Source organism: Elgaria multicarinata, chromosome 5 (assembly GCF_023053635.1).
Source record: "Elgaria multicarinata webbii isolate HBS135686 ecotype San Diego chromosome 5, rElgMul1.1.pri, whole genome shotgun sequence".
NCBI lineage: Eukaryota > Metazoa > Chordata > Lepidosauria > Squamata > Anguidae > Elgaria > Elgaria multicarinata.
In genome coordinates, this window is record NC_086175.1 from 88,300,484 (window position 1) to 88,325,034 (window position 24,551).

The following is a 24,551-nucleotide window of genomic DNA, read 5'->3' on the forward strand; positions in this document are numbered from 1 at the left end:
ATTTGAATGGGGAGCAGTATATAAATATTGTAAATAAAATAAATAATAAAAAAAGAAAGCACTTCCCCCCCAGAATCCAATATAAACTTCTCCTGTTAACCTTCAAAGCTTTTCACGGTCTAGCTCCTTCCTATCTCTCCTCTCTCATCTCACACTATTGCCCCGCTCGTGCTCTTCGCTCCTCTGATGCCATGTTTCTCGCCTGCTCAAGGGCCTCTACTTCCCTTGCTCGGCTCCGTCCATTTTCTTCTGCTGCCCCTTACGCCTGGAACGCTCTTCCAGAACATTTGAGAACTACAACTTCAATCGCAGCTTTTAAAGCTCAACTAAAAACTTTTCTTTTTCCTAAAGCTTTTAAAACTTGATGTTGTGCAGACTTTATACTGTTAGTTTTACCCTACCCTGTGCCTGCTTACCCTACCCTGTGCCTGTTTGCATTCTCTTGCCCTCCTTATTGTTTTACTATGATTTTATTAGATTGTAAGCCTATGCGGCAGAGTCTTGCTATTTACTGTTTTACTCTGTACAGCACCATGTACATTGATGGTGCTATATAAATAAATAATAATAATAATAATAACCCATTAACCCCAAGTGACATAATAATAGAAGGTGGGAGACAGGTTTCTGAACCCTTGGTGCAGTTGTGAGAATTAGAGTAGAAAATTTCAAATATCTACTGAGCATTTTCTTTTCCCTCTCTTTCCTTTCCTTTTGTGTGACGGGTCTGCATGTCTATCCATGTGTCCTACCTTTCCAAAAATATAAATCAACTGTAACTTGGGTAGCTGCTGAATTAAAACAAAAGATCAGTGACATAAATCACCACGAAAAGACTCATATTTCAATTACGTCTGGCCTTTAGGGGTCTTCCTTTTGTTTTGACATGCATTCACACTGTGCTGTTTTTGCGTCAGGACAAATAACAAGTCTGTGATCATATACAACTTGGGCAAAATAGCTCAAATAACAAGTATGCCTGGTTGTATAAAACTTGGGGTGAGAGATGCAATTGGAGATTGTTTGTCTTCTTTCTTGACATTTTGTAAATTAAAAGAACCATGTAACCCTAAAGACTGTGATGTTAATAACATGTTTTGAGCAACGGCAGGCGGTGTCACATAAACCCTGTTCAAATACAGTCTTTTCAAAAGTTCAAAAACTTACCATGTGAATCCTACTTAGAGTAAACCCATTGAAATGAATGATACTTAAGTTAGTTGTGCTAATTAAATCTCATTCACTTCAACTACCCAATGTGTATAAGCCTGTATATAAATGAAGTAAGAATACACTTGATTATTTTTCTTAATAATGCAAATGAAGAAGGAAAGAAAACTTCTATTAAGAGGAACCTGTGTTTAATGTGTAGTTAATTTTGTTCAAGGTGGAACCTTTTCTGTAGATAAGCTACAGAATTTGCACATTCTTATTTTATTTATTTATTTATTTATTTTATTACATTCTTAGATTTTTGTAAATTGTGTTAGTAGAATGATCAATCGCTAATGCTAAATGCTGCCATCATTCATCTATTTTCAGGCAACTTTAGCATCTACAAGCAATTTAATATACATAAGTTGTTTGACATGGCAGATTGTAAGTCAGGAACAATCATGCCAGCTGACATAAATTGGCCAAATACTTCAATTTGGCTTTTGTTAGCCATGAGTCAATAGTGAAACTTTCTCTATATTTTCAGTCAGAGCTTCTGACTAACTCATATCTGTTCTCTTCTCCTCTTGCAATCTTTTCCTTGGTCCCAGTGGCTGCTACAAAGAGCAAAGCTAAAGGTGAGTTCCACTTTCATTCTTGAATTATACTGCATGGCTTTGCAGTACACATCCCGCTGTGATTGCAATTAATTATGCAGATTAGATAAATTTGCATATATTTATAGAATTTGCATGCTTTGGTTGTAAAACTGAAGACGTTAGTGTTTTTACTGCATTTTTGAAATTAGCTGTATAATTATTTTCTGTGGGTTTTTCTCTTTAAAAATAATTCAAGGTTCTTGTGAATTTTTGAATGACAAATCCCATCACAAAATGTAGAGCCTTCTTCTGTTTGTAGGAGTTTGCTACCAAGTTGGAATAATTAGATTGCAAAAAGAGTCCCAGTTCATGGTATCTATCTTATTTGTATTATCTTGCAGTTTCTGAGCTGTTCAGTTTTTAACATCAATCATACAGGGCTGCGCTGTTTGTCGAATGCTTATTATTAAAAAGAATCAAATAAATAAATCTGGTTATCATCTGCATAAAAATGACACAGTGCATAATAATGGAGGAAAATAAAAGCCAGTAAAATAGTAAAAAAATAAATAAATTTAAAAGCATGAACCTAACCCAGAAACTCAGGTACACATCATAATTCCCAGGAATAATATTGCAAAACCATTGCATGTATCTACCTGGAGTGGGAAAACATAGCATGTCTGTGTGTGAGAAAGAGGGAGGGTCTGCTTGGGCAGCTGGCATGAGGGAGGGAAAATATGAGACAAAGACAAAGGATATTTGCATGCATGGAAAAGGCACAGGTAGATAGTGTGGCCTGAGAAAAATGAGTGGTGGCACATTGTCACAACATCAGGGAGTGGAATCCATAACTGCCTTGACAGCCACAGAGATGGCGAGAGCGGTGCAGCTGAGGCAACGTTGTGAGATGAAGAATGCCAGCACTTTTGCCTGGCTTAAGAAGACATGTTCCTGCACCATGTCCAGATCCAGTGACATCAGACAGGGGTAGAAAGTATGGGAGATCCTACATGAGGGGTGTAGATTGATGAAGTTTAACCCACAGCTTCGCAAGCTTAGGAAGATAAGAAATAGTATAAATGGATTGTTTTTTTAAAAAAAAATCCCCCTGCCTGAGGCCTTAGAGAATAGCCCAGGGAGCACACATCTCCCTTCTTCCCCCTTGGAAAAGGACATAGATGAAGAAGAAATTGAGGGGCTGAAAGAAAGAATCAAATGATACCAGACAAAGAGAGATTCTTTCTCAGTCCAGTTATTAGAGAATGTGAGAAGGAATGTGTGAGCTGGAATTTATCAGTCAAACATTAGCTGCTCACCTCTAGAACTTATGTACGTTTACAACCTTTCACTTCTAATAGTGATATAATAATAGCCTGTCAAAGGATCCCCCCTTTTAAAAAGAAAGTCAATACAAAAAACTGTCGAGTGGCATGGGTTGATCTAGTACTAATTTAGTCTAGTATTTTTACAGGCATTTTTGTGAGCAAACAAAAAGCACTGGATTCATACTCTGTCATCATTAATGTAAGCCCCATTAAGGACATAAAAACAGCCATGCTGGATCATACTAACAGCCTATCTAGTCCATCATTCTTTTCCCACAGATGCCCACAAAAAGTACATGAGTACAATAGCACCCTAATGTTCATGTTCCCCAGCAAGTGGTATTGAGATGAATTACCATCATCACTAGTAGCCATTGACAGCTGTAACTTCTATGAATTTGTCTAAGCTAAAGGATCACCTCCCCCAATATGAGCCTAGACATAGTTTGAGATCTTCATCAGAAGCCCTGTTATGTGTCCCACCACCAAGAGACATTAGGTCGGTGATGTAATAGTTAAAGTGCTGGGCTGGAACTTGGAAGATCTGGGTTCTAGTCCCCACTCAGTTACCTCAAAGTGTTGTTGTGAGGATAAAATGAAAAAAAAGATCATCTTTGCACCTTGGGTTCCCTGCAAGGAGAAAGATAAATGGTATATGAATGTAACAATAAATGTATGAAACAAGACTTTTCTTTAGTACCTGAGCTGTGGAATTCCTTCCCAAGGGAAGTCAGGCTGGCTACATCCCTATTATATTTTAGACAGGCAGTAAAAGCGATGATGTTTCTCCAAGGCTTTGGTATTTGGAATGCATTTGGCTGGTTTTCAAAGCATTTTCTGGTTTGTTTGTTTTTCTGTGTAGTGATTTTATTGGCTATTATTGCACATCAGATTGAGGGTCCTGGTGAGGAGAAGAACAATATATTTTGATAATAATAATAATTCCTTTTTAAAGTTGTCTAAATTGCTGGCGACTAAGTACATTTTGTGGTTACAAACTCCATAGTTTCATTATGTACTGTGTAAAGAATTACTTCCCTTTTATCCGTTCTGCATCTCCCACCGTTCATCTTTATTAGATGAATCCTGGTTCTAGTTTTAATCACTTTCTTCTTTTTTCATAGCATGCATAACTTTTTACAGCTCCATCATGTCCCTCCTTACTCGACTTTTTTCTAAGATAAAGAGTCCCAAATGTTGCAACCTATCCCCATAAGGGAGTTGTTCCAGTCCCTTGATAGTTTTGGTTGCCTTTTTCTGAACCATTTCCAACTCTATGTCATTTCTTTGGTGTGTTAATCAGCACTGTACAGTATTCCAAGTGTGGTTGCACCATTGATTTATATAAAGGAATTTTGATATTGGCTGTTTTGTTTTTGATTCTTTTTCTAATTGTCTCCAACATGGAACTTGCCTTGTTCTCAGCACCCACACAATGGATCAACATTTTCACTGAATATCCACTACAGTCCCAAGATTCCTTTCCTGAGCTCTCACTGCCAGCTCAGACAGCATATACTGTATATGTGAAGTTTGCAATTCTTTTTTTCTTTTCTTTTTCTTTTTGGGTCTCAATATACATCACATTACTTTCATTTACATTGAACCACATTTGCCGTTTTAGTGCCATTTCCCCAGTTTGGAGAAATCCTTTTGGGGCTCTTCACTAAAGAGTGATGCTGATAATACTCTTTGTAAGAGTTCTTCAGAAAGAGAATTATTTATTTTTTATTTATTTAAAACATTTGTATTCCGTCCTATATCATTAAGATTTCAGGGCAGCATACAGTATAAAACAATAAATATGCACAGTTAAAAACAAATGAAACCATGAACCAAGTTAAAGAAATATATAATTTAAAAGCAGTTAAAACAATGTGCCATCTTAGTGAATTTAACCATCAAAGGCTTTGTTAAAAAGCCATGTTTTTACTTGGTGTGGAAATGCAATCAGTGTTGTCGCCATTCGGGCCTCCAAGAGGAGGGCTTTCCACAGATATTACATATATATTCATTGTCCTATTTTGTATTAACTACCCTAAATAATTTCGTGTCATCAGAAAACATGGTCACTCACTCAAATCTATTCTAAGTAAAACTCAGACCTCAGCTAGACCTACGGTTCTAGAGTGACAGAGGGGTGAGGATCTCGCGATATTGTTATTGTGAGATCTCCCCCTCTGTTTACACATGGCGTGCGACAGCCTCTAAGGAACAAGACGTCACGCCCACCATTTTTTTTCTTAAAGGAGAAGAATGCACGAGTGCTCGTGCACAAAAGGTTAGGTTTTTTTATTTAAAATATTTTGTCCCATGCCACCACACCACCCCTGATGGGCGCAGAGCTCCTGAGGTTCCCAGCTCCTCACGAGTAACTGTGAGGAGCTGGGACAAACCATGACGCCTGCCCACACGTTCCGCGGTCTTGGCATAGCCCGAGACTGTGGAAAAAGCGGACTACAACTGTAGGGCGATATCCCAGGGAAAGAGAGGGACCATGTGGACATACAGGGACAATCCCGGGGCGATCCCTGGGATATTACCCCATCTAGCTATGGCCTCAATCTGGATCCAACCTAAATATGCCAGAAATAGTGGGGAAGTGTTTTTCCCAACTTATGCCACCCCCCACTTCAGAATGGTCTTCAAATTTATTGCCTGAATAAATAAAATAAATATAATAATAAATAAATTCATTATTTATAATGAATAAATAAAAGCTGATCTGCTAGTCAGCTTTTCAGCAATGGTCAGTGTCTACCCATCGACTTTTCCCTTAGTTAATATATGCAGCTTGTGCCAATATTCACAGTGTTCTTGTCCCCATTATTTTAATAATGAAGATGGTGGAGGGAAAAGCCATAGCTTAGCTGCCTGTACTTCTTAGTGTTAAATTGCTGCTTGCTAAAATCATCCACTTTGGCTACATAGTTCATGTAGAATTCGGAATGACTTTCCATCATGACTTTGATTTCATTATTGTAACTCGCAATTGTTTCAGAAAATATCAGAGTGTTTGCTTAGCTATTGTCGAAGCATTTGCTTAGCTATACATTATTGTCATGGTCAGTCCAAGTCCAGGTTTTGACTGCCGTTGGGCAAGACACCCTTGATGGGCCCCACCCTCTGAGTCTGCCATCTCACTGCCATTGCCTCCTGCTGCTATTTCCCCTCATTTTCTCTCTCCTCATTGCTACTGCTTGCTTCTAAGAGAGATCCAGTTAGCGAGTGGGCAGTGACTTCTTTCTCCCAGCACTGTTGCCAGGCCAGAACGAGATGGCAGGTGAACAAACAATCATGAAGAAGAGGGGCAAATATAGAGGGTTCTTGTCAGAGTGCCCCTGCTGGGTGTGGGGCCTCAGAAGGTTCCCAACCATGCCTATCCTTGATGCTGGTTGTTGTGATAGTAATAATAACCTGACGTTTGGGAAAATATTAAAACAAATCATATGGCAATGCTATAATGAACTGATACTATATTTATTGCAATTGCAGCAACTCAACTGTTACCTGCAATGCAGATTGCTTTTGTGGTAGCCATCATGCCTGATTCTAAACCACCGTGACTAATTTCTATCTCCTTGACTCATTGCCTTAGTGTAGAATATAATAATACAATTTTTAATTATGTTCCAGTGTTTAAATCCGAGGTGCTGCATCTAATATTTAAAGTATGTTCTTTGTTCTGAGAAGCTGCAATATGTGTTGAAATGTATTTCAGTTAGTCTTGAGATATAAAAACAAGGTTTAAACAGAAATAAGCTGTTTCCCTTCAGCAATCAGATTACTTCCTCAATGCAACATGTGTATCTATTCTCTGATTTTTATTCTTCTCATTGTCAACAATGAAAACAGCCCCTAGAATTCCTGGGCAAATTTGGGAAAGCAGCTATGGTCTTATTTGTGTCATAGACATTGCAGCAAGGTTTTAAATTTCCAGGCCCTGTTTGTGCGGTGATCCAAAGGAAACACATTCTGGATTAATTTTCCAGACAATCCTTGGCATCTCCAGGTAGAATTGGAAAAATTCTTGCCTGAAACCCTGAGTAGCAGCTGCCCAGTCTGTGTTGACAATACTAGGCTGGATGGACCAATAGTCTGACTTAATATAAATCAGCTTCCTATGTTCATAAGACCCTTGGAGCTGAGTCTAGCACACTCAGAAAGTTTCAGATAGGGCTGTGCACAAAAGTTCTCTCAGAATTCTCCACCTTATTTGTGGGAAGAAAAATAGAACCATTCCACTAAATTTATTTATTTATTTATTGCATTTATATACTGCCCTATAGCTAAAGCTCTCTGGGCGGTTTACAAAAAAATTCTCCAGGACTTCCAATACTTTCTTGGGGTTGGGGCTCTGTTTTAGCAGTAGTAGCAGCAACAGCATTGATAATTTCTTTTTTCTTAAGGTGTGTTCAGAGGAGGTGGAGGTGGCACCACTCCCCTACTTTTCCTAGACTTTGACTGATTCCCAGCCAGCCCACCTCCCCTACAAGTTATTTTGATCATGCGCAGTGCACATGCTGCCATGCTTCCTTCCTCATTCATCCTCTTCTTCTTTGTCCTCCATTGAAAACTTGATGGTTAGCCTCAGACCATGCATGCTCAGAATGTTGCCCCAGCATTACTATAATTAACAATCATTGGCCCCGTTCAGACAACATGCTAAACCATGCTGCTTAACCACAAAATGGTTAATGGAATGCATTATTCCATTATTCCATAATGGAATGCGTTAATGGGGCCAGTGTATCAGAGGGGGCAGAGTAAGGAAGGGTGTGTGAGGAACAATCCCCTTGCCTCCAATGTATTAGCATAACTGGGTCCTTTGCACTTGTGCAGGACCCAGCACTTACTTTTTCAAATGGGTGTCCACAGTCAAAAGGATGCCCACAGTCAATAATAGTCTTTGTTTTTTTAAATTATGTGCTTGCGCAGACCACCCAAGCAGTTTTCTTTTTGCAGACTGTCTCACTCTTAATCAGATTTGGAGATGGAAAGCAGTAGCTGCAACCATGTGGGTGGCGAAGCTCCAAAGCTCCCCCCCTACACTTTTATTATCTCCTTGGAGCAAGATATCTTGACCCCCTTTTCCACACCCTGTCCTTCCTGGTGCAATTTGGACATGGCATTTTCACCGAGTATCCTGCTTGATTTCTCCCTGGACCTTAATTTGTTTTATCTCTCTTCATACTCCTTCTCTATGCCTTTGTGGCTTCTGCAGCAACTAGGGGAAGAACAATAAAGAAGGGTTTTCAGAGGTGAAACAATCACAGCCTTTTTGCATGGCAAGTACTAGTGGTAAAAAGTCCAATGTCCTTTCCCCTTCTCTTCTGGATCTCTTTTTCCACACCCCATCTTGCCAGGTTTCCCTTTCATCTCTCTTATTCAATCTGTTTTCCTCCCTCCCTCCTTCCTTCCCTTTCCTTATTTGATCAAGGCAGTACACACTGATTAGGGATGTATGGGAATTTGATTTGGTGTGTGTGTGTGTGTGTGTGTGTGTGTGTGTGTGTGTGTGTATAGGGTGGGTGGGTGGGTGAAAACTCAATGGATTTTTCTGGTTTGGCCCTGTGGATTCTGTTCCATCTCCCTCCACTGGCATCGACGCAGTGTGTAGCAAGTCAAGCCAATATGTGGATTCATTTTCTTTTAATTGTGGCAATTTGTGTAATTTTGGAGACAGGGATCTTGAAATTTGTGCAAATGGTGTCATACTATATGTGTTTTAAAATGTTTGTTGGCGAACTCGCTCAAATACACATGATCACAAGTCCACCTGTCCACTATGTAGCCTGCAGTGGCATGTTTCTCTCTTGTCAATATCCATGTCTGTGTCACCCTCTCCTCATGCTAATTTGTTTAGTCCAGCAGAGCCATATTTATCATCTACTTTAGTATTTCCCAAGCAAAGGGGTGGGGGAGGAAGGGAGGGGGGGAAAAGAATGAGGGAGAGAATGCCTGCTTAGGGGAGATGAGCTCTCTCTCTTTCTTTCTCTCTCTCTCTCTCTCTCTCTCTCTCTCTCTCTGTGTGTGTGTGTGTGTGTGTGTGTGTGTGTGTGTGTGTGAGAGAGAGAGAGAGAGAGAGAGAGAGAGAGAGAGAGAGAAATGCATCACACCTACTGTTTTTAGCCAGTTTTCATCCATGGTTTTCCCCTCCATTTCCTTAGCAAGATGAAGACTGGGCACTTCCACGTCTGTACACTGTCACGCTCTTTCAGCTCATGTATCTTTTCACCTGGAGCGCTACTATGCCGGTGGAATCTCCCACCCTCTATGTTCTCCTTTCCCCGGCAGCTATTTTTTTAAAAAAATATTTCTGCGCAAATACATAGTATGTTAGCCTGAAACGCAGCAATTACAGTAAAACAACACACTATATTTTCCCCTAAGATCATATTAAACAAACTTCGGGGAAAGAAGGAAGGGAGGCTGTTTGTAGGAAGCAGGAGGGAGTGCATGGACCAAGACTGTTGCTGCTGCTTGACTTGGGAAAGGTTTACAGGGGAGGAAGAGCAAATGTGCATTGCAGCTCGGGTACCGGGCATGCCAGCGCCTCACTCCATTTCTAAAAAAACCAAGTCTTTTACTGTGAAGCTTCGCAGTTCTAGGGAGGTGGGGGGTGAACCACCACCACCCCTATCTCAGTGCATTTTCTGCATTTCTTTTAAGGTGAAAATGTAACCCTGGTCATGCCTACTCAGGAGTAAGAACATAGAGCTAAATGCGACTTCTCTCCCTCCTCTTTCATGGTTGAGTGGAGAACCGCCCCACCTTTCTCTTTTGTTAGCGAGACCACCCTTAGACACACACACACCCAACAAAGAACAGGATGGTCTGATAGTATGCAAGGACAGCAATACATGGGAGGGAGGAGCACATTTATTTTGCATGGAGGGAAAAAAACCCATCCTTTTCCCACTCCAAAAAGAAATGAGAAATGGAGGGGAAGAGGGGAAATGAGTGCAGGACAAGGATGACGTCATGTGAGTATCGGGCTGCAAAACCACATAACAGGCATGGTGAGTGTGTAATAAATTGCTGGTGTGATGGAGCTCAGAAAGAGCACGTCTTCCTAGGCGATGTGAAAGAAAGCCTATCTATATATGTGTGTGAGCAGGGTAAAAAAAAGAATCAAGATTTTTTTTAGGTTTTCCCTCAATTTTATTTTTCTGAGTTTGCCTTTCTGTGGGCCTGTTCAGAAGACACCTTAAGGGTTTGGTTAAGTAGTAAGGTTTAAGGTATGTTGTGTGATGCATTTTGCTAAACCCTGCTCACTCACTAACTACAGTCGGACTGGCTGCAGTAGGGTTAGTGGCTCTAAGCATGGCTTAAAGTGTTTTGTGTGACAGCACAGCTTGTGGTTAGTGCTAACCCCAGAGAACCAATTTCACTAACCACAGAGCCTGAAACGTTGTCTGAACAGGCCCTACGAAACGGGGTTGCTGCTGTAGTAGAAAAGTGTAGATCCAAAGAAGTGCTTTGGTATATGGGTCAAAGATATCCTCTCCAAACCATTGCTTTGCACTCATAATTTTTAAGTTAACTTGCATGCATCAGTTTGCCTTTTCGGTGCAATGGGCTTTGGCTCAGCCTGTTGCGACCATTTGTTTCCATCTACCATTGCCTTCCCTGTCCTTCACCACACTGGCCTCAATCAGCACCAGCCATCACTGATGTTTTGTTTTGGTTTTTTATTTCTACTGCAAGTGGCAACAGCAGCAACTATGTTGGCAGTGCGTCCACCATTTTGCATTTTATTTATTTTATTTACAATATTTATATACTGCTCCCCATCCAAAGATTCCCCACAATGACTGGACCTAATGTCTTTCCAGGGCATAGTCAGGAGGGGGTGGGATGGGGATTTCAACTGTCATGAAAAAGTGGAAATATTTTAGAGAAAATTCTGCAAAGTAGCCATCTTTTTGTAGGTGGGTAAGGAAAAGAAAATTCTCAGAAATTTTATCAGAAATTTGTCTTCTGGGAAATATTGGCTCAGCTCTAGTCTCAGAAATGTTTTCCCCAGACTTGGGCTTGAGAGGGCTAAAGTCAGTGAGTTTATTCTCAGAGACGAGTATATGAAGCTTCATTTGCCCAATAGGGTGGATTAAAGACCTTTTCTGACTACACTATATTGTTTAGGTAGGGAGCATAGTTCAGCTTTCTCAGTTATATTATTATGGAGCTTTCCCAAGTCTGGTTCTTTTGGACATGTACTGCAAAGTTCCCTTGTATTTCCTGGGTCAGTCTACTGAGATTGCATACCTGTCTTGCTCCTGGGGCTAGAAAGGTCCTTAGAATCCAGCAGGTTGAGGATGTTTACAGCTCCCCATAAGAACCAAATTCTCTCAAACTGCTGCAGGTTTCATGGCATTTGTGCTTGTAAACCCTCAAATTCACAGTGCCAAACCATTTTTGTGAAGAATCAGCTGGCAATCTTGCTGCATCTTTATCACAGGCAGACAGCACTAGATTTATTTTTATTTTTTTAAAAAAGCCACAACAGGATACAGGAGCTCCGCAGAGAATGCTATGGTTACAACTGCAATAACATAACCTGTAAAAAAGTACCCATTAAAATTCCTGATTAGACCTGTGTATGTTGCTCTGAATCAATAAATCCTATTGAGTCTAAAGAAAATCTGAGACATCTCTTGAGTTTTGCAGTTCTCCAGAAACATTTGGCATGTTTTTCCTCACAGCTCCTGTGAGTCAGAGGGAGAAACTGGGTTTATCATAACGCTCATAAGAATGCTAAGTAACAATGCTCCCTGCTGTTCATACTTTTCAGTCTTGTATTATATTTCTGAACTTCAGGAAAGCATGCCTGTCGTTACGTAGCCAAAATGGCATCTACCCACATGAAAGAGGGAGGTGTAAAGACTGAGCACGGTTTTCCGTGACCTGTAAATACCGGATTTAGCACAGACCCAAGCCAAGGCAAAGAGGGCTCACAGATTGTAAAGCATAATGCTTTATTAAAACGAAGGGTAGGGTAAATACATGGGAAGACTAAGCAAGAATAACTTGAAATCATGTATAGCATAAAAAACCCAGTAATGCATAAAACAATAAAACCTTAACTGTTGCTACTTACTCACTGTTGCTACTTTGCGCCCTTCATTCTAGTTCTCTCTGCATGTTCTGGCAAAGGCTAGACAAGAAAGATAGGGCAGGTCCTCAGCTATAAACCTTTCCTCTAGTTTTTTTCTCTCCTTTTGCCCGCCCCCTTCCAGGCGGTTCCTTTGTTTCACACCCCCTTTGTCCTCTGAGGTGAATGGCTGGCCACTGTCTGACCTTCCTTCCCCCTCCAAGGGGTTTGGCTAGGGCTCTTTGTCATGCAGACTTGGTGCATACCAATGCTAAATAGAATTATCCTTCTGACCTCCATTTCCCCTCCCAGCCAAGGTTCTTTGACATTCAGAGTTTGTATTCACTGGTATCAGGCTAACTTCATAACCCATTGGTCTTCTGCTCAGTGCAGTCTATCTGTTCTTCTTTACAGGAGGGACCAGCAGATTTGAGGGAACCCTAAGGTTTGCACTTGCAGAAGTACATAAAATCCTTAGAAAAAAGTGCCTAAAGGTGGGCACCAGAGATGCCGTGGCGTGTGGAAAGAAAGAGCTAAAGAAAGGTGATAACCCCATGAGGGTGGTGGCGGAATAGAGTGGCTGGAAAAGGAGGAGGGAGGAATAGGCACAGATAAAAAGGACTCAGAGGCGTAATCTACACCAAGCAGGATATTGCACTGAAAGCCGTATATAAAAGGCAGGAGCCACAATACTAATTTATAGCGGTATTGAAGTGCACTGACAATTGTTGGGGCCCATTGACACATAACCATATACAACTTTTATACCACTTTCATAGTGCTATATTCTGCTTGGTGTAGCTCCTGCCTTTTATATACCGCTTTCATACCACTTTCATGGTGCAGTATCCTGCTTGGTGTAGATTAGGTTAGAGAGAACTGTCTTATTGTCTGTATTGGTTACTTCCTGGTTCACAGTGAGAAGCTGTTTTTAAATGCCCCAAGGACAGAAGTGAGAACATAGAAAATGGACAAATCCAAGAGTTTATTGTAGTTGGCATTGGGGGCTTTTCTACACCTAAGGATTACCCCAGGAAAATGGAGGGATCGTCCCTGCCTGCTCCCAGGATCCCCTGTGTGTCATTTGCATGTGCAGGGATGATCCCTGGAAAAATGGCAGGTGCAGAAACAGCCATAGTTACATCTTGGACTATTATAGGGTAAAAATACTAGCACATTTCACAGGCTTACTATCAGGATAAAATGTGGGGGGGAGAGAAGAGCATTGATAACCATCCTGAACTCCTTGGAAGAAGGGTGGTATAAAACATAATGAATTCAGTCTCTCATGTAAAGTTGTAAGATCATGATTCAAAGCTTGTATGTGAGCTAAGACAAATAATAAACTAATTTTTAGATACAATTTTTAGACTGGTGTTAATATTTTCCAGTCTCCATGTGAGAAAATCTTCCTGGCACAATCCCATTTGCTCACAGTGACTCTGATTGATGGTAAATACACTCCATAATTTCAGATTGCCATCTGTATGTTCTATTTATCCATACAGCCTCCCATTGGTTTATATTGTGCTCCTTGCATTGCCGCTGAGAATATTATAAGTTTAACACCTTTTCATTTGGCAGATATCCTTTCTCTTCATGTGTTTCCACTAATAATCATTATTATTTCTACATGCATCCATTCACCATTTAGCAGATTGTGTATTGGAGGCAACACTGAGTGATTTTACTCATTTTCGATTTAGATATCTCTCCTTTCAACTGTGCCTATCAATTTTTGTTAAGATAGAAACTTTGCTCTTGGTACCACCTTCCAGCTGGGGTGTGTGTGTGTGTGTGTGTGTGTGTGTATGTATATGTATATATATATATATATATATATATATATATATATATATATATGTGTGTGTGTGTGTGTGTGTGTGTGTGTGTGTGTATATATATATATATATATATATATATATATATATATAATCATAATAAAGCCATGGGCACCTCATCTTTGTTCCCAGTGGTACCCCACTGAACTCTTTCAAACTTGAAAAGCTTCTTTTGACTGCTGTGCTTTTTATTCACATCACACTGGAGGTTTTAACCTACTGGGTCCCTTTTCATCAGTGTTCCCCCCCTCAACTTAAAAATTAATTATTAAAATTGCTCAGGTTGTCATGTTACATTTCCAAAATAAGCAATATTATGCTTTCCTTTCAATTGGGGACTGGCTGACTAATTCAGCATTCCTCTAATGATAATAGTTCCCCCCCCCCAATATTAATGATCCTGAACAGAAATAATAAATGAACATTTCTATATAATCTATTACAATGTGTGTTTGTATTGATTTTTAGAAAGAGCAAAATCTTGTCCTATAGAAAATGTTGCCTATTAGAACATGACAGGATAGTTGTAGATGAAGGTGAATGGTTTTGCTGCATGCTTATTTGAAAGGAGGAAATTATGAACCTAGGCCATATCTATACTAGGCAGGATATAACACTTTGAAAATTGTTTGAAAACTGTATATGGAGTGTGACCTGGGCCCCAACAATTGTCAATAGTGTTATAAATCTTTTTCAAGCAGTAGTGTAGATCCTGCCCTACTCTCCTTTAGCTGCTTCTGATATACACCACCAAGGACTGATGGTCAGCCGAGGGTATTCCCATTTAGTAACCAGTCCCTGCAGTGCAAACTGAGGCCAATCCTACTCTCCACTGTAGCCCTTGGGGATGGGTTGTCAGAAGAGAGCATGCACCTTTCACATGCTCTCACCACCCCACCTCACCTCTACTCTCCTTAGTGTAGGAGTGGTTGTTTGAATGGTGCTGTGAAAGTGGTTTTCCTACTATCTTCCTTCCCACCAGTTCAAACTACCACTTCAGGGACCTCATAGCCCAAAGGTGTATGTCTCAGTGGTTGCAATGAGAGGCATTCTATTGCTATCCCAGCTGAAGTCCCAGAAATTCCCAGCCTTTAACTCAGGGCCCCCCAACACAATCGCCAATGGCACCCACACAGCTCTTCACTCCCTGCCCCCTTTAATAAATAAATAAATCAAACTGCCTAGTCCCCATGAATATTCTGGTGACTGAATGTTGTATGAGCTCAATTTTCCACACTGTATTTAAAGTCAACCCTACATAGAAAGTAGTATAGTACTCTAGACATAGGCCTTAGCTAGACCTAAGGTTTATCCTGGGATCGTCCTGGGTCGTCCGACCCCGGGACGATCCCGGGATAAACCTTTGGTCTAGCTAAGGCCTTCATTTTGTTATTCCTTAGATTTCTGCAGTCTTTAGATACTGAGTACATTTTTCTTAAAATAATCAAAATATTCTATAGTTTCTTTACTTCTTTTTTAAACTTCTTGTTATTGCAGAGAATTGAACATTTTCTTTGCATTTGTCTCCTGTGTCGACATTGAATCTGTTGCTGACTTTTGAGACAGTCATGCCTCTGTGTTTGAGTGAACCTTATTTTTTTATATCTGATCCTCTCTTGAAAAAAGAATGGAGTGGCGGGAGACTAAGGAATGTAGAAAATTACAAACGACCTGATTAAAGAAAGAAAGCTGTTTGTAACTGGAAAAGTACTATATATATATATATATATATATATATATATATATATATATATTCTTCTACAGAAAAGTAATAAATGAAAGGCATATTGTTCCTAGATTACAAATGTGTGGGAGTATAGGAAGAACTGGAATAAAAAGGAGTTTGAAATAAGTAACAATTAGCTGTAAGCTGCTGAGTGTATAAATCTAGCCTGTTACTCTGAGGATCTTGGCAAAATAGGTATGTTTCCCCATATGGCATGTGAATGTTACACACAGAATTTAAAGGAAAAGGTGCCAAATATTGTAGTTTAGCTTGTTGGGTCAGAAGATTCAATTTAGCTCAAAGTGCAAGAAGAAAAGACATAACATTTAGGAGCAGGGGTCTTCAGAAGATAGAACATTATTTTCAAACGAAACAGAAAGCAGATTTAAATAAATTTTCAAGATCACATTTAATGCATGGCAATTGAATCCCACTTTTTCTTTAGAAACACTATTGCCTTAAGAATGGACCACTGTGTTAGAGTTCACCCCCTTGTCCTAATGTTTGATAGAAAAGGCGGGATACAAATTATTATTATTATTATTAATAATAATAATAATAATAATAATAATAATAGATAATATGTGATAAATTTGGGAGTGATTTATAGCACAATAATTGGTATGTTTACTGAGAAATAAGTTCCATTGGGTTTACTGGAGCTTATTCTATATTGAACTCTCACTGAGTTCAATAAACATATTCCTATGAATTTGGAATTGTAGCCTTAGTTAATTTTTCTTCATATACCCTTGTTTTAAAAAGTAATTTTTTGATGGCAAACTATAGAATCATTTCTTATTATTACTCTTAATATTTCTTGCGGCAGGGTCTTGCTATTTACTGTTTTACTCTGTACAGCACCATGTACACTGATGGTGCTATATAAATAAATAATAATAATAATAATAATAATAAAACAGTACAGCTTATACAGGGCTTCTAGTGGTCTGCCATCCAATCACAGATCAGGCCCACACCCAGTCCTCTTCTACAGTGCTAAAACATCAATTACTCCCAGACCATTCCCTAAGCCATATTTCATGTCAGCACACTACTAGAATACTATTTATATAATGCTCTGACCACTGACAGTAGTTCACACAAGGGGAAAATACAGAAGCTACTAAATCACAATCGTGACTGCAGTCAGCATGCAAGTAGAAATGTGCTTAGATAGTCATAGCCAATTTATTTGTATACTTCATTTTCCACAAATACATTCTGCTCAAAATGTTTCACAGAATATATAATTTAAATACAATAACCATCACTACAATGCATTATAATATAACATTCACAGTTCATCAACATATTTAAAACATATCAAAAGTTTAAGGAGTGTAAAACATACCAAAAAGTCAGTTAATAATGTCCAATGCCAATAATACCAACATTATATGCACTGTAAGCAATTCATTCAATTACTCAATTTTAAAGAGACTTAACACTCTCAAGCAACAGTAACTGAACTGGAAATCAGTAAATGCACTGGGTTAAAGTCAATAAAATAGTATTAACTATTACATCTACCGAGGTACTTGCTGGACCCAGCCCCACTTAGCTTCCCAGATCAGATGGGTTGAAAAAAGTGGGGATGGACGGATCTGTCATTTTCATTTCTTTCAGCTTCTAATTTTTCCAGTCTAAAAGTTCAATTTGTCCCATTTCTGCATCAGCTTGGTAACTGCTTTTTTTTTTAGTTCCCCTATGAGAGAAGGTTACAACATCAGGGATTGTTTAGCTTGGAAAAAAGAAGGCTAAGGGGAAACATGATGGAAGTGTACAAAATTATGCATGGTGTGGAGAATGTGAATAGGGAGACATTTTTCTCCCTTTCTCAAAATACTAGAACCAGGGGTCATCCCATGAAACTGATTGGTGGGAGATTCAGGACAAATAAAAGGAAGTATTTCTTCACACAGCGCATAGTTAAATTATGGAACTCACTACCACAAGATGTAGTGATGGCCACGAATTTGGAAGGCTTTAAAAGGGGTTTGGATAAATAACAAAAGGAGAAAGCTATGGCTACTAGCCCAGATGGTTGTGTGCTACCTTCAGTATCCGAGGCAGTAAGCCTGTGTGCACCAGTTGCTGGGGAACATGGGTGAGAGGGTGCTGTCACATCATGTCCTGTTTTGTTGGTCCCTGGTTGACAGCTGGTTAGCCATGGTGTGAACAGAGTGCTGGAGTAGATGGACCCATGACACTTATGTTCTTTTATACTTAAGAAAAAAATGTACACATTTTTGTGCACATTTATCCTAGTACATGCATTTATGTATGTGATTTTGCCTAACAATGCATTTTAACATTATTTTCACTAATATATGAGCACACGTTTTCTTCATATATGCATTTTTACTCTTTTTTTAATTATTGGACAACTGTATAACAATGCAAATTTCAAAGGATGACAGGATTTTGGTTCTTGTATAGGTTTGAAAGTGCAAAATTTAGTAAGTTTGCATTAAAATGTGAAGAAGAAAAAACACTTCTCTCTCATCCCTGGAAAAGAGCATGGAAGTGGATTGGGTTTTGCCAACAGCAAAAGAGGTGCTCATGTTGGCTGGGGCATGCTGAGAAGTGCAGGACATTTTTCTGTCTAAACACACATAGGATTGTGCCATAATTTACTGTAACAGGCCCACTCTACTACTTATTTCCCCCTTAACTTCAAATTTTCAAATATTTGGACTGTACTTCTTAAATTATTTACTCTGGACACGTCCCATTAACACTTAGAATCTCAATTGGTTATGTAATATTTCATTCCCATGGAAAAGTGCCATATTTTATAGGAGTATGATCAGAAATGTGAACGCTTCCATAGGCTTTCTTGGTTTTCAGTTGTCCTAAATATACTATTCCAGATTAGGCTTTTCAAAAAAATAAAAAATCTGATACTGACTCACCAGTTCTCCTTTAGATAGTGAAATGGTCATTGAATGAATAATCCCTATTCCTTAACAAGCTATCCTATAACTTTCTGTTACGATCCAATGTTGAGCTGATTTTAATGACTGTTTTAAGCCTTTTAAACATTTCTTTCCCAAATATAAAGTTCTTTCACAGTATTTTAACTATAACATCTCAAACTGGAACAGCAAAGACACTGTCACAAGTGTTAGCTTTCAGGGGAAAAATATATCAAAGGATACATCCATTACCTTTTTCTTATCCTTTGGTTTTCAGAGATTCTGAATTTAAAAGAGAATGAGCAACACAGAGAGAGAGAGAAAGGGGGCATATTTTATATTAAAAATAGCAACTAGCCCAAATCTTCATTATCTTTTAATGTAAGTTAAGCTTTCAAACCTCACATTTTGGTGTAAGGTCTTTGTATGTATTTTTCCTTCTCTGTACAGTGACCCTTTCTCTGTCTTTCTGCTATAACATTTTCTGAATTAGTTAAAGTTATACTCTCATGCCTTTTAGCAAGGGAATCTAAACGTTTGCATTAGGAAGTCTCCCAAAAGTGAAGATATTTTACTTTGTAGATCCACAAATCTAAGTATGAAAATAAAACATTTTTAAAATATCTGTTAAAAGGGAAGGTTTAAAGCAATATTTTAAAATCTTGTAGGGAGGAACCTGAACTGAATAAAACCTATAACTAAAAGAGTTTTCTTTGTAGTCTCTGTGCATCCCACATGCCTGCACAGAGCCTTGCTTTGGGAAAGTTCTATAGGCGAGGATAGTTTTGGTGGGAAACTTCCCCCGTTGTCCTAGGGCCTTCCTAGACGAGGCCTTAGCGTGCCTTGAGACCCGGTTTCCCTGCTGTGCGTCCAGATGACGCACAGGGGAATCCAGACCCAGGCCGCAGTGAGGCCTCCTCTAACGCGCCATAAGCAAAGTCACTTATGGCGCGCCTTTTTCGCAGCCCCGGCCTCAGGCCGAAGCTGTGAAATGTGTGGGAAGGTCCGCGGCTTTTTGCGGCTAATCGCTTACTCGCGAGTAGCCGCAAAAAGCCACGGACCTGGCACAGCGCTCATACGAGCGCTGTGCCCATCATGACAGGGGATGGGTGATCCGGGGGGGGAGATGGCAGAGGGCGACGAAGGAGATGGTGAGGGGGGGCGGAGGGCGACGAAGGAGATGGTGAGGGGATGGCGGAGGGCGACAAAGGAGACGGCGAGGGGGGCGGATGGGGGGGATTAAATAAAAAAAACCCTTACCTTCTCCGGCGGCTTCGGGCCCCACATGGCCCCTTTAAAAATAAAAAACCATGGCCGACGCTGCAGGGCTTCCGTCGTCCCTGCGGGTCGGCCATCTAGGAGGCTGGGCGGCGCGCGTTAAACTTAGTGCGCCGTAGCCCCGTCTCCCTGCCGGCTTATCCCGGCAGGTCTAGCAAAGCCCCTAGTGTGCATGTCCCAGCAGGTTCCTGCCTTTCCCTTCAGTTCTCTTTCAACCGCCGCTATAGGAGCCTCGTAGTGAAAGTGCTCAATGAGTTTGTTCTTCTCGCTTGTCTTTTTTTGAACTACTGTTGAGCTTATTTCATTCCCTTTTGGTATTTTTTTATTCCACTTCTTTTCATGTAATAATAATAATAATAATAATAATAATAATAATAATGTTCATCGTTTCCCTTGTGCCGCATAGTAACTGAGGGGTTTCTTGCAAGGCCTTGAAGGCCCCTGCCACGACACCGGCTCTGAACACCAACCTTGGCCGCGGCTACTCCCTGCTCAAGCCAAGCACCACCGCTTGATACGCCTGAGGCAAGGGATAAAAACCACCTTCCTCCAAACTATGTGGAGAAAGAGGTTAAATGGAAAAGGATTTCAATATATAAAATAAAAAACTGTGAGTTATATGTGCTGAGGTGAATTATTGTCAGAGTGGGTGCTAAATGTGTAAACTTCAGATGATAAATGCCAAACAGACACGTGGGATTTTTGTGGTAGTTAAAAACAAAATAATTAAAATTTATTTTTAAAAGTTCATAAGCTTTGTTTCAAATAAAACATTTGAAAACCTTTTTTTGAAACCTTTCATCCAATCCTTTCACTCATTCACATATGCACTTTTCTTTCTCTCACACAATCACTCTTGAGCTTTCTTTATTAACTGTATTGATTAATATACATCAACTACGTGCACACCACACTCCAAAGACACCACTCACTACCCTGAACCTCTAATTTCCCAGAACTTAAGTACTCTAAACACAGAGAGCACTAAAGACTCTAAGAGTACCTAAAAAGTCTCCCTCAATCCCCTCAGTCATTCCCTTATATATCACTCCTCCCCCTCCCAAGACATTCTAACTCCACCCACTCAGGCCAACATTCTAAACTCACCACAGACTTACAAACTGCAGACATACATTTGGGAACTGACTTGTGGGGTGTAACGCCACAGCCCCCTTCCACAAGTGCATCTGTTGTAGCACTAAATTGCCTCAGTCAGACGGACAATGTTTGTGTTTGTTCTGTTTGGGCAAGTCCCACGTCGTAGAGACTTGAGTGCACTGCCAATCCTTCTCAAAACCAACCAGATGCAATAGATCTGACAGGCTTAAGGTTGTGTTGTGGAGAAAAGCCCTTGAGGCAGTAGACTGCGGAAACCTCTGGAACCCCATAAAACACAGACAGGTGTTGCTTCAGTAACCACCGCTATGGCTCTCTATTACTAAGTTACACACAAACACACACAGTGAGCGTTTCCTTTCCTTCTCCTCCCCTAACACTGGCACTCTTTCTCTTCTTCCCTGCCCCTCCAGCCATCACTCTTTCTGGTCTTGTCTTTTGTTCTCCCTCCCACCTGACTCTTTTTCTCCTCCCTTTCACTCTTCCCTTCTCTTTCTGGTGCTTTATCTCCACCCCCAGAGCTTGCCCGTGCTCTCTTTTCCCTTTCCCAGGGTTCTCTCTCCCTTTCTCTCACTTCACTGTTTCTTCCTATTGCTTACCAGGCAGTGGGACCTTTTATTTCTTTGTCTTTTTTTTAACTGCTGGAAAAGATTGGGTGTGTAGGGCCACCTAGGGCTTTTCTACATGAGGCTTTTAACTAGGGGTGTCCCAAACCCTGAATCCGAGTCAAAGTGGGCCAATGGCCAGCTGCTGCCCCCCCCTCCAGGACTTACCTGAAGCTTCCACTCACATCAGTGAGCTGCCTGTCCTCCAGGAAACCTGTTCTGGACCTGCCATAGATCTGCTGTTGTAAACTACGGCAGCCAGAAATGACCTTGGGGGATGCTCAGGGGATGCTCCTACCAGCAGGAACAAATTCAGCATCCCCAGCTCATAATATCAGTAAAACCTTAGAGCAGCAAATAAACAGTAAAATTACAGACCCACACTGCAGCCTAAAAACAGTTTCACCATAATTTTAAAAAGCCTTGAAAATAAATAGGCCTTTGCCTGACACTAAAATGAATAAGAGTGGATGCTGCCCATCTCCAGTCCTATCCCCAGTCATCACCCATCTTAGTTGGGAGGACCATCTGGAGGGATGATTTTAGGTTGTGGGTAGGGTCATATGGGAGTAGCTATAATATATTCCAAGCCATATATTATAGAATACAGTAAATAGCAATAAAAGTAGTCTTCTATACTTCTTAAAGAATAGCATTAGATAAGCCTCTTATTGCATTCAGGCTTCCCAGGATACATTTGGTTACAGAGCATTTGGCTTCTGTCATCTGCTATATCCAATGCATATTAGTGTGCTTTCCCCCTCCCCCGCTGCAACCCTGTTTACTCACATTGGATTACAGAAAGAAAACTGGGTCACTTGGACAATATATCAGAATGGATGAGGAAGGAGAGGGATTTGCTTTTCTCTGTTACTTTTTGAGATAAATCTTTCCATAACTCAAGATAGTGCCACACTGAATTTAAGATTTATGTTGGTGTGCGTGACTACGCAAACTAGCAAAATAAGAAAAAGGCATGGCAGTGGTGGAAAATAGGTTACCTTACCTTTAGTATGTATCTCCCCTGAGATTCCAAGGGAGTGGACAGAGGCAGCAAGGAGAAAACAAGGGATATGATTCTACGTATAACAGCCATGATGATGAAGTTGGTAAATATGCGTATTTATTTGGAGTTAAGCACCATTGAATTCAATGGTACGTGTTTCTGAGAAGATGCATATAGGATTGCGGAGGCAAAATTCAATTTGTAGTTATTTGAAGGTCATTTATAGCATAATAAATAACAAAGCCTCGTGTGGCGCAGAACGGTAAAGCAGCAGTTTCTGCAACTGAAACTCTCCCCACAGCCTGAGTTCGATCCCAGCGGAAGCTGGTTTCAGGCAGCCGGCTCGGGTCGACTCAGCCTTCCATCCTCCCGAGGTCAGCTAGCTGGGGAAAAGGTAATAATGGCCGGGGAAGGCAACGGCAAACCACCCCGCTATAAGGCCTGCCAAGAAAAGTCCGTGAAAGCGGGCATCCCTCCAAGAGTCAGTAATGACTCAGTGCTTGCACAAGAGGTCCCTTTCCTTTCTAAATAACAAAGTTTGCAATCCTATACACACTAACCTGGGAGCAAGTCTCATTGAATATTCTGCTGTAAGTGACTACACTGAATCCAGAATGTGTGTTGCATTGTTGAGATTAAGGCTGTACGGATTTTGTGAAATCCATCCTGTGTGTGTTTCGTGGATGGTGTGGTGTTGTTTATTCTGTCATCTGTTCACAGATGGATTTGATTCCTCCAGGCCCCATTAAGAGGAAAAATACACACTAAGAGGGTTTGCAACAATTTACATAATTTATGTTAGTATGTAACATTTAGCATATTGTGTCCCCCATTCCATTCAAATTTTCCTTACGTATATTTTCCAGGATGGATTATCTCTCAGCAGAAACATTTATATTTTCTTACAAATAATTTTTGGGAAAGTAAAATAAAAAATAAAAAATTCAGAAGTCCATGGACTCTGCATGGCTTGAGGAGGCTGGTCCACAGCAGATTTGGCAAGTCAGATTAATAGAAATCCAAACTCATTTTATCTATTTCAAATTAATCTGGCATCCCTAGCTGGGATAGAAATTGAATTCACGTTAAACACCATGCCAGGACCCCATCCAGCCTCACCATAATGACCTAGATTTCTATCAAATGTTTCTACAGAGGCTGCTTTCATAGAGATGGCCTAAATACTAGTGCTACTGTTCACATAGATACTACAGCTCCACACATTGGAGCACATAGTCAAGTACTTGAGAGAGGCAGTTAACAACCAAGTAAACACTTTGTCACATTTGGTAGTTATCTGTGGGTTCTTGTCTTGTTTCAGATTCTGGTGTGCTCTTGGACCATGAGCAAGGGAAATACAGAATGTTGAATCTGGTGGCAAACTATTTTAGGGTACCTTGTCACAGTAGCTCTGGGGATTTTCTTGAAAGGGTGCTGCTGCTATAGAAAATCTCTGCATCCTCACTTTTGGTTCCTCATCCTTTGAGTCAGAATCTGATGAGATAGACCTCCTCAGAGATGAGCGTGTTTTGGTTCCTAGCCCCTGCAGATGCTTTGAATGGTGACTTTCATCATCAGAAGGGAATTTTGTAGGATTTCTAGCAATATCAGTACCAGCTCGACTGCTGAGAGGAGAACATAGCTTAGAGGGGCGAGGGAGAGAAAATTAAAAGGTAGAACTTGTCCTGAGCAAAACATAATTTTGTATACTCATACTAAATTGTTTTTCTTGTGACACTTTCTAGTTTTATGCACTTTTAAAGTTGTTGATACAGTTGCTTTGGATACATGTGTGTGCCATGCAGGCTTTCTAAATGTTGCAGGGGGAAGAGGAGTGGATGAATTCAGTTGGATGACAGACAAGTCCACCTTGTAATCCTAG

The 24,551-nt window shown here is 40.3% G+C and overlaps 1 protein-coding gene across 3 annotated transcripts in view; it reads left to right on the forward strand.

Moving 5' to 3' along the window:
• CADM2 (cell adhesion molecule 2) overlaps positions 1-24,551 on the forward strand; it is a 527,339-nt gene that overhangs the window by 295,781 nt on the left and 207,007 nt on the right. For 2 of the 3 annotated variants that reach the window (XM_063126769.1, XM_063126771.1), the window contains exon 2: positions 1,767-1,793. The exons of the other annotated variant lie outside the window; for it this stretch is intronic. In XM_063126769.1, the coding sequence (XP_062982839.1) occupies positions 1,767-1,793 (27 nt within the window). The remainder of the gene's footprint in view (positions 1-1,766; positions 1,794-24,551) is intronic. 3 annotated transcript variants of the gene reach the window in all.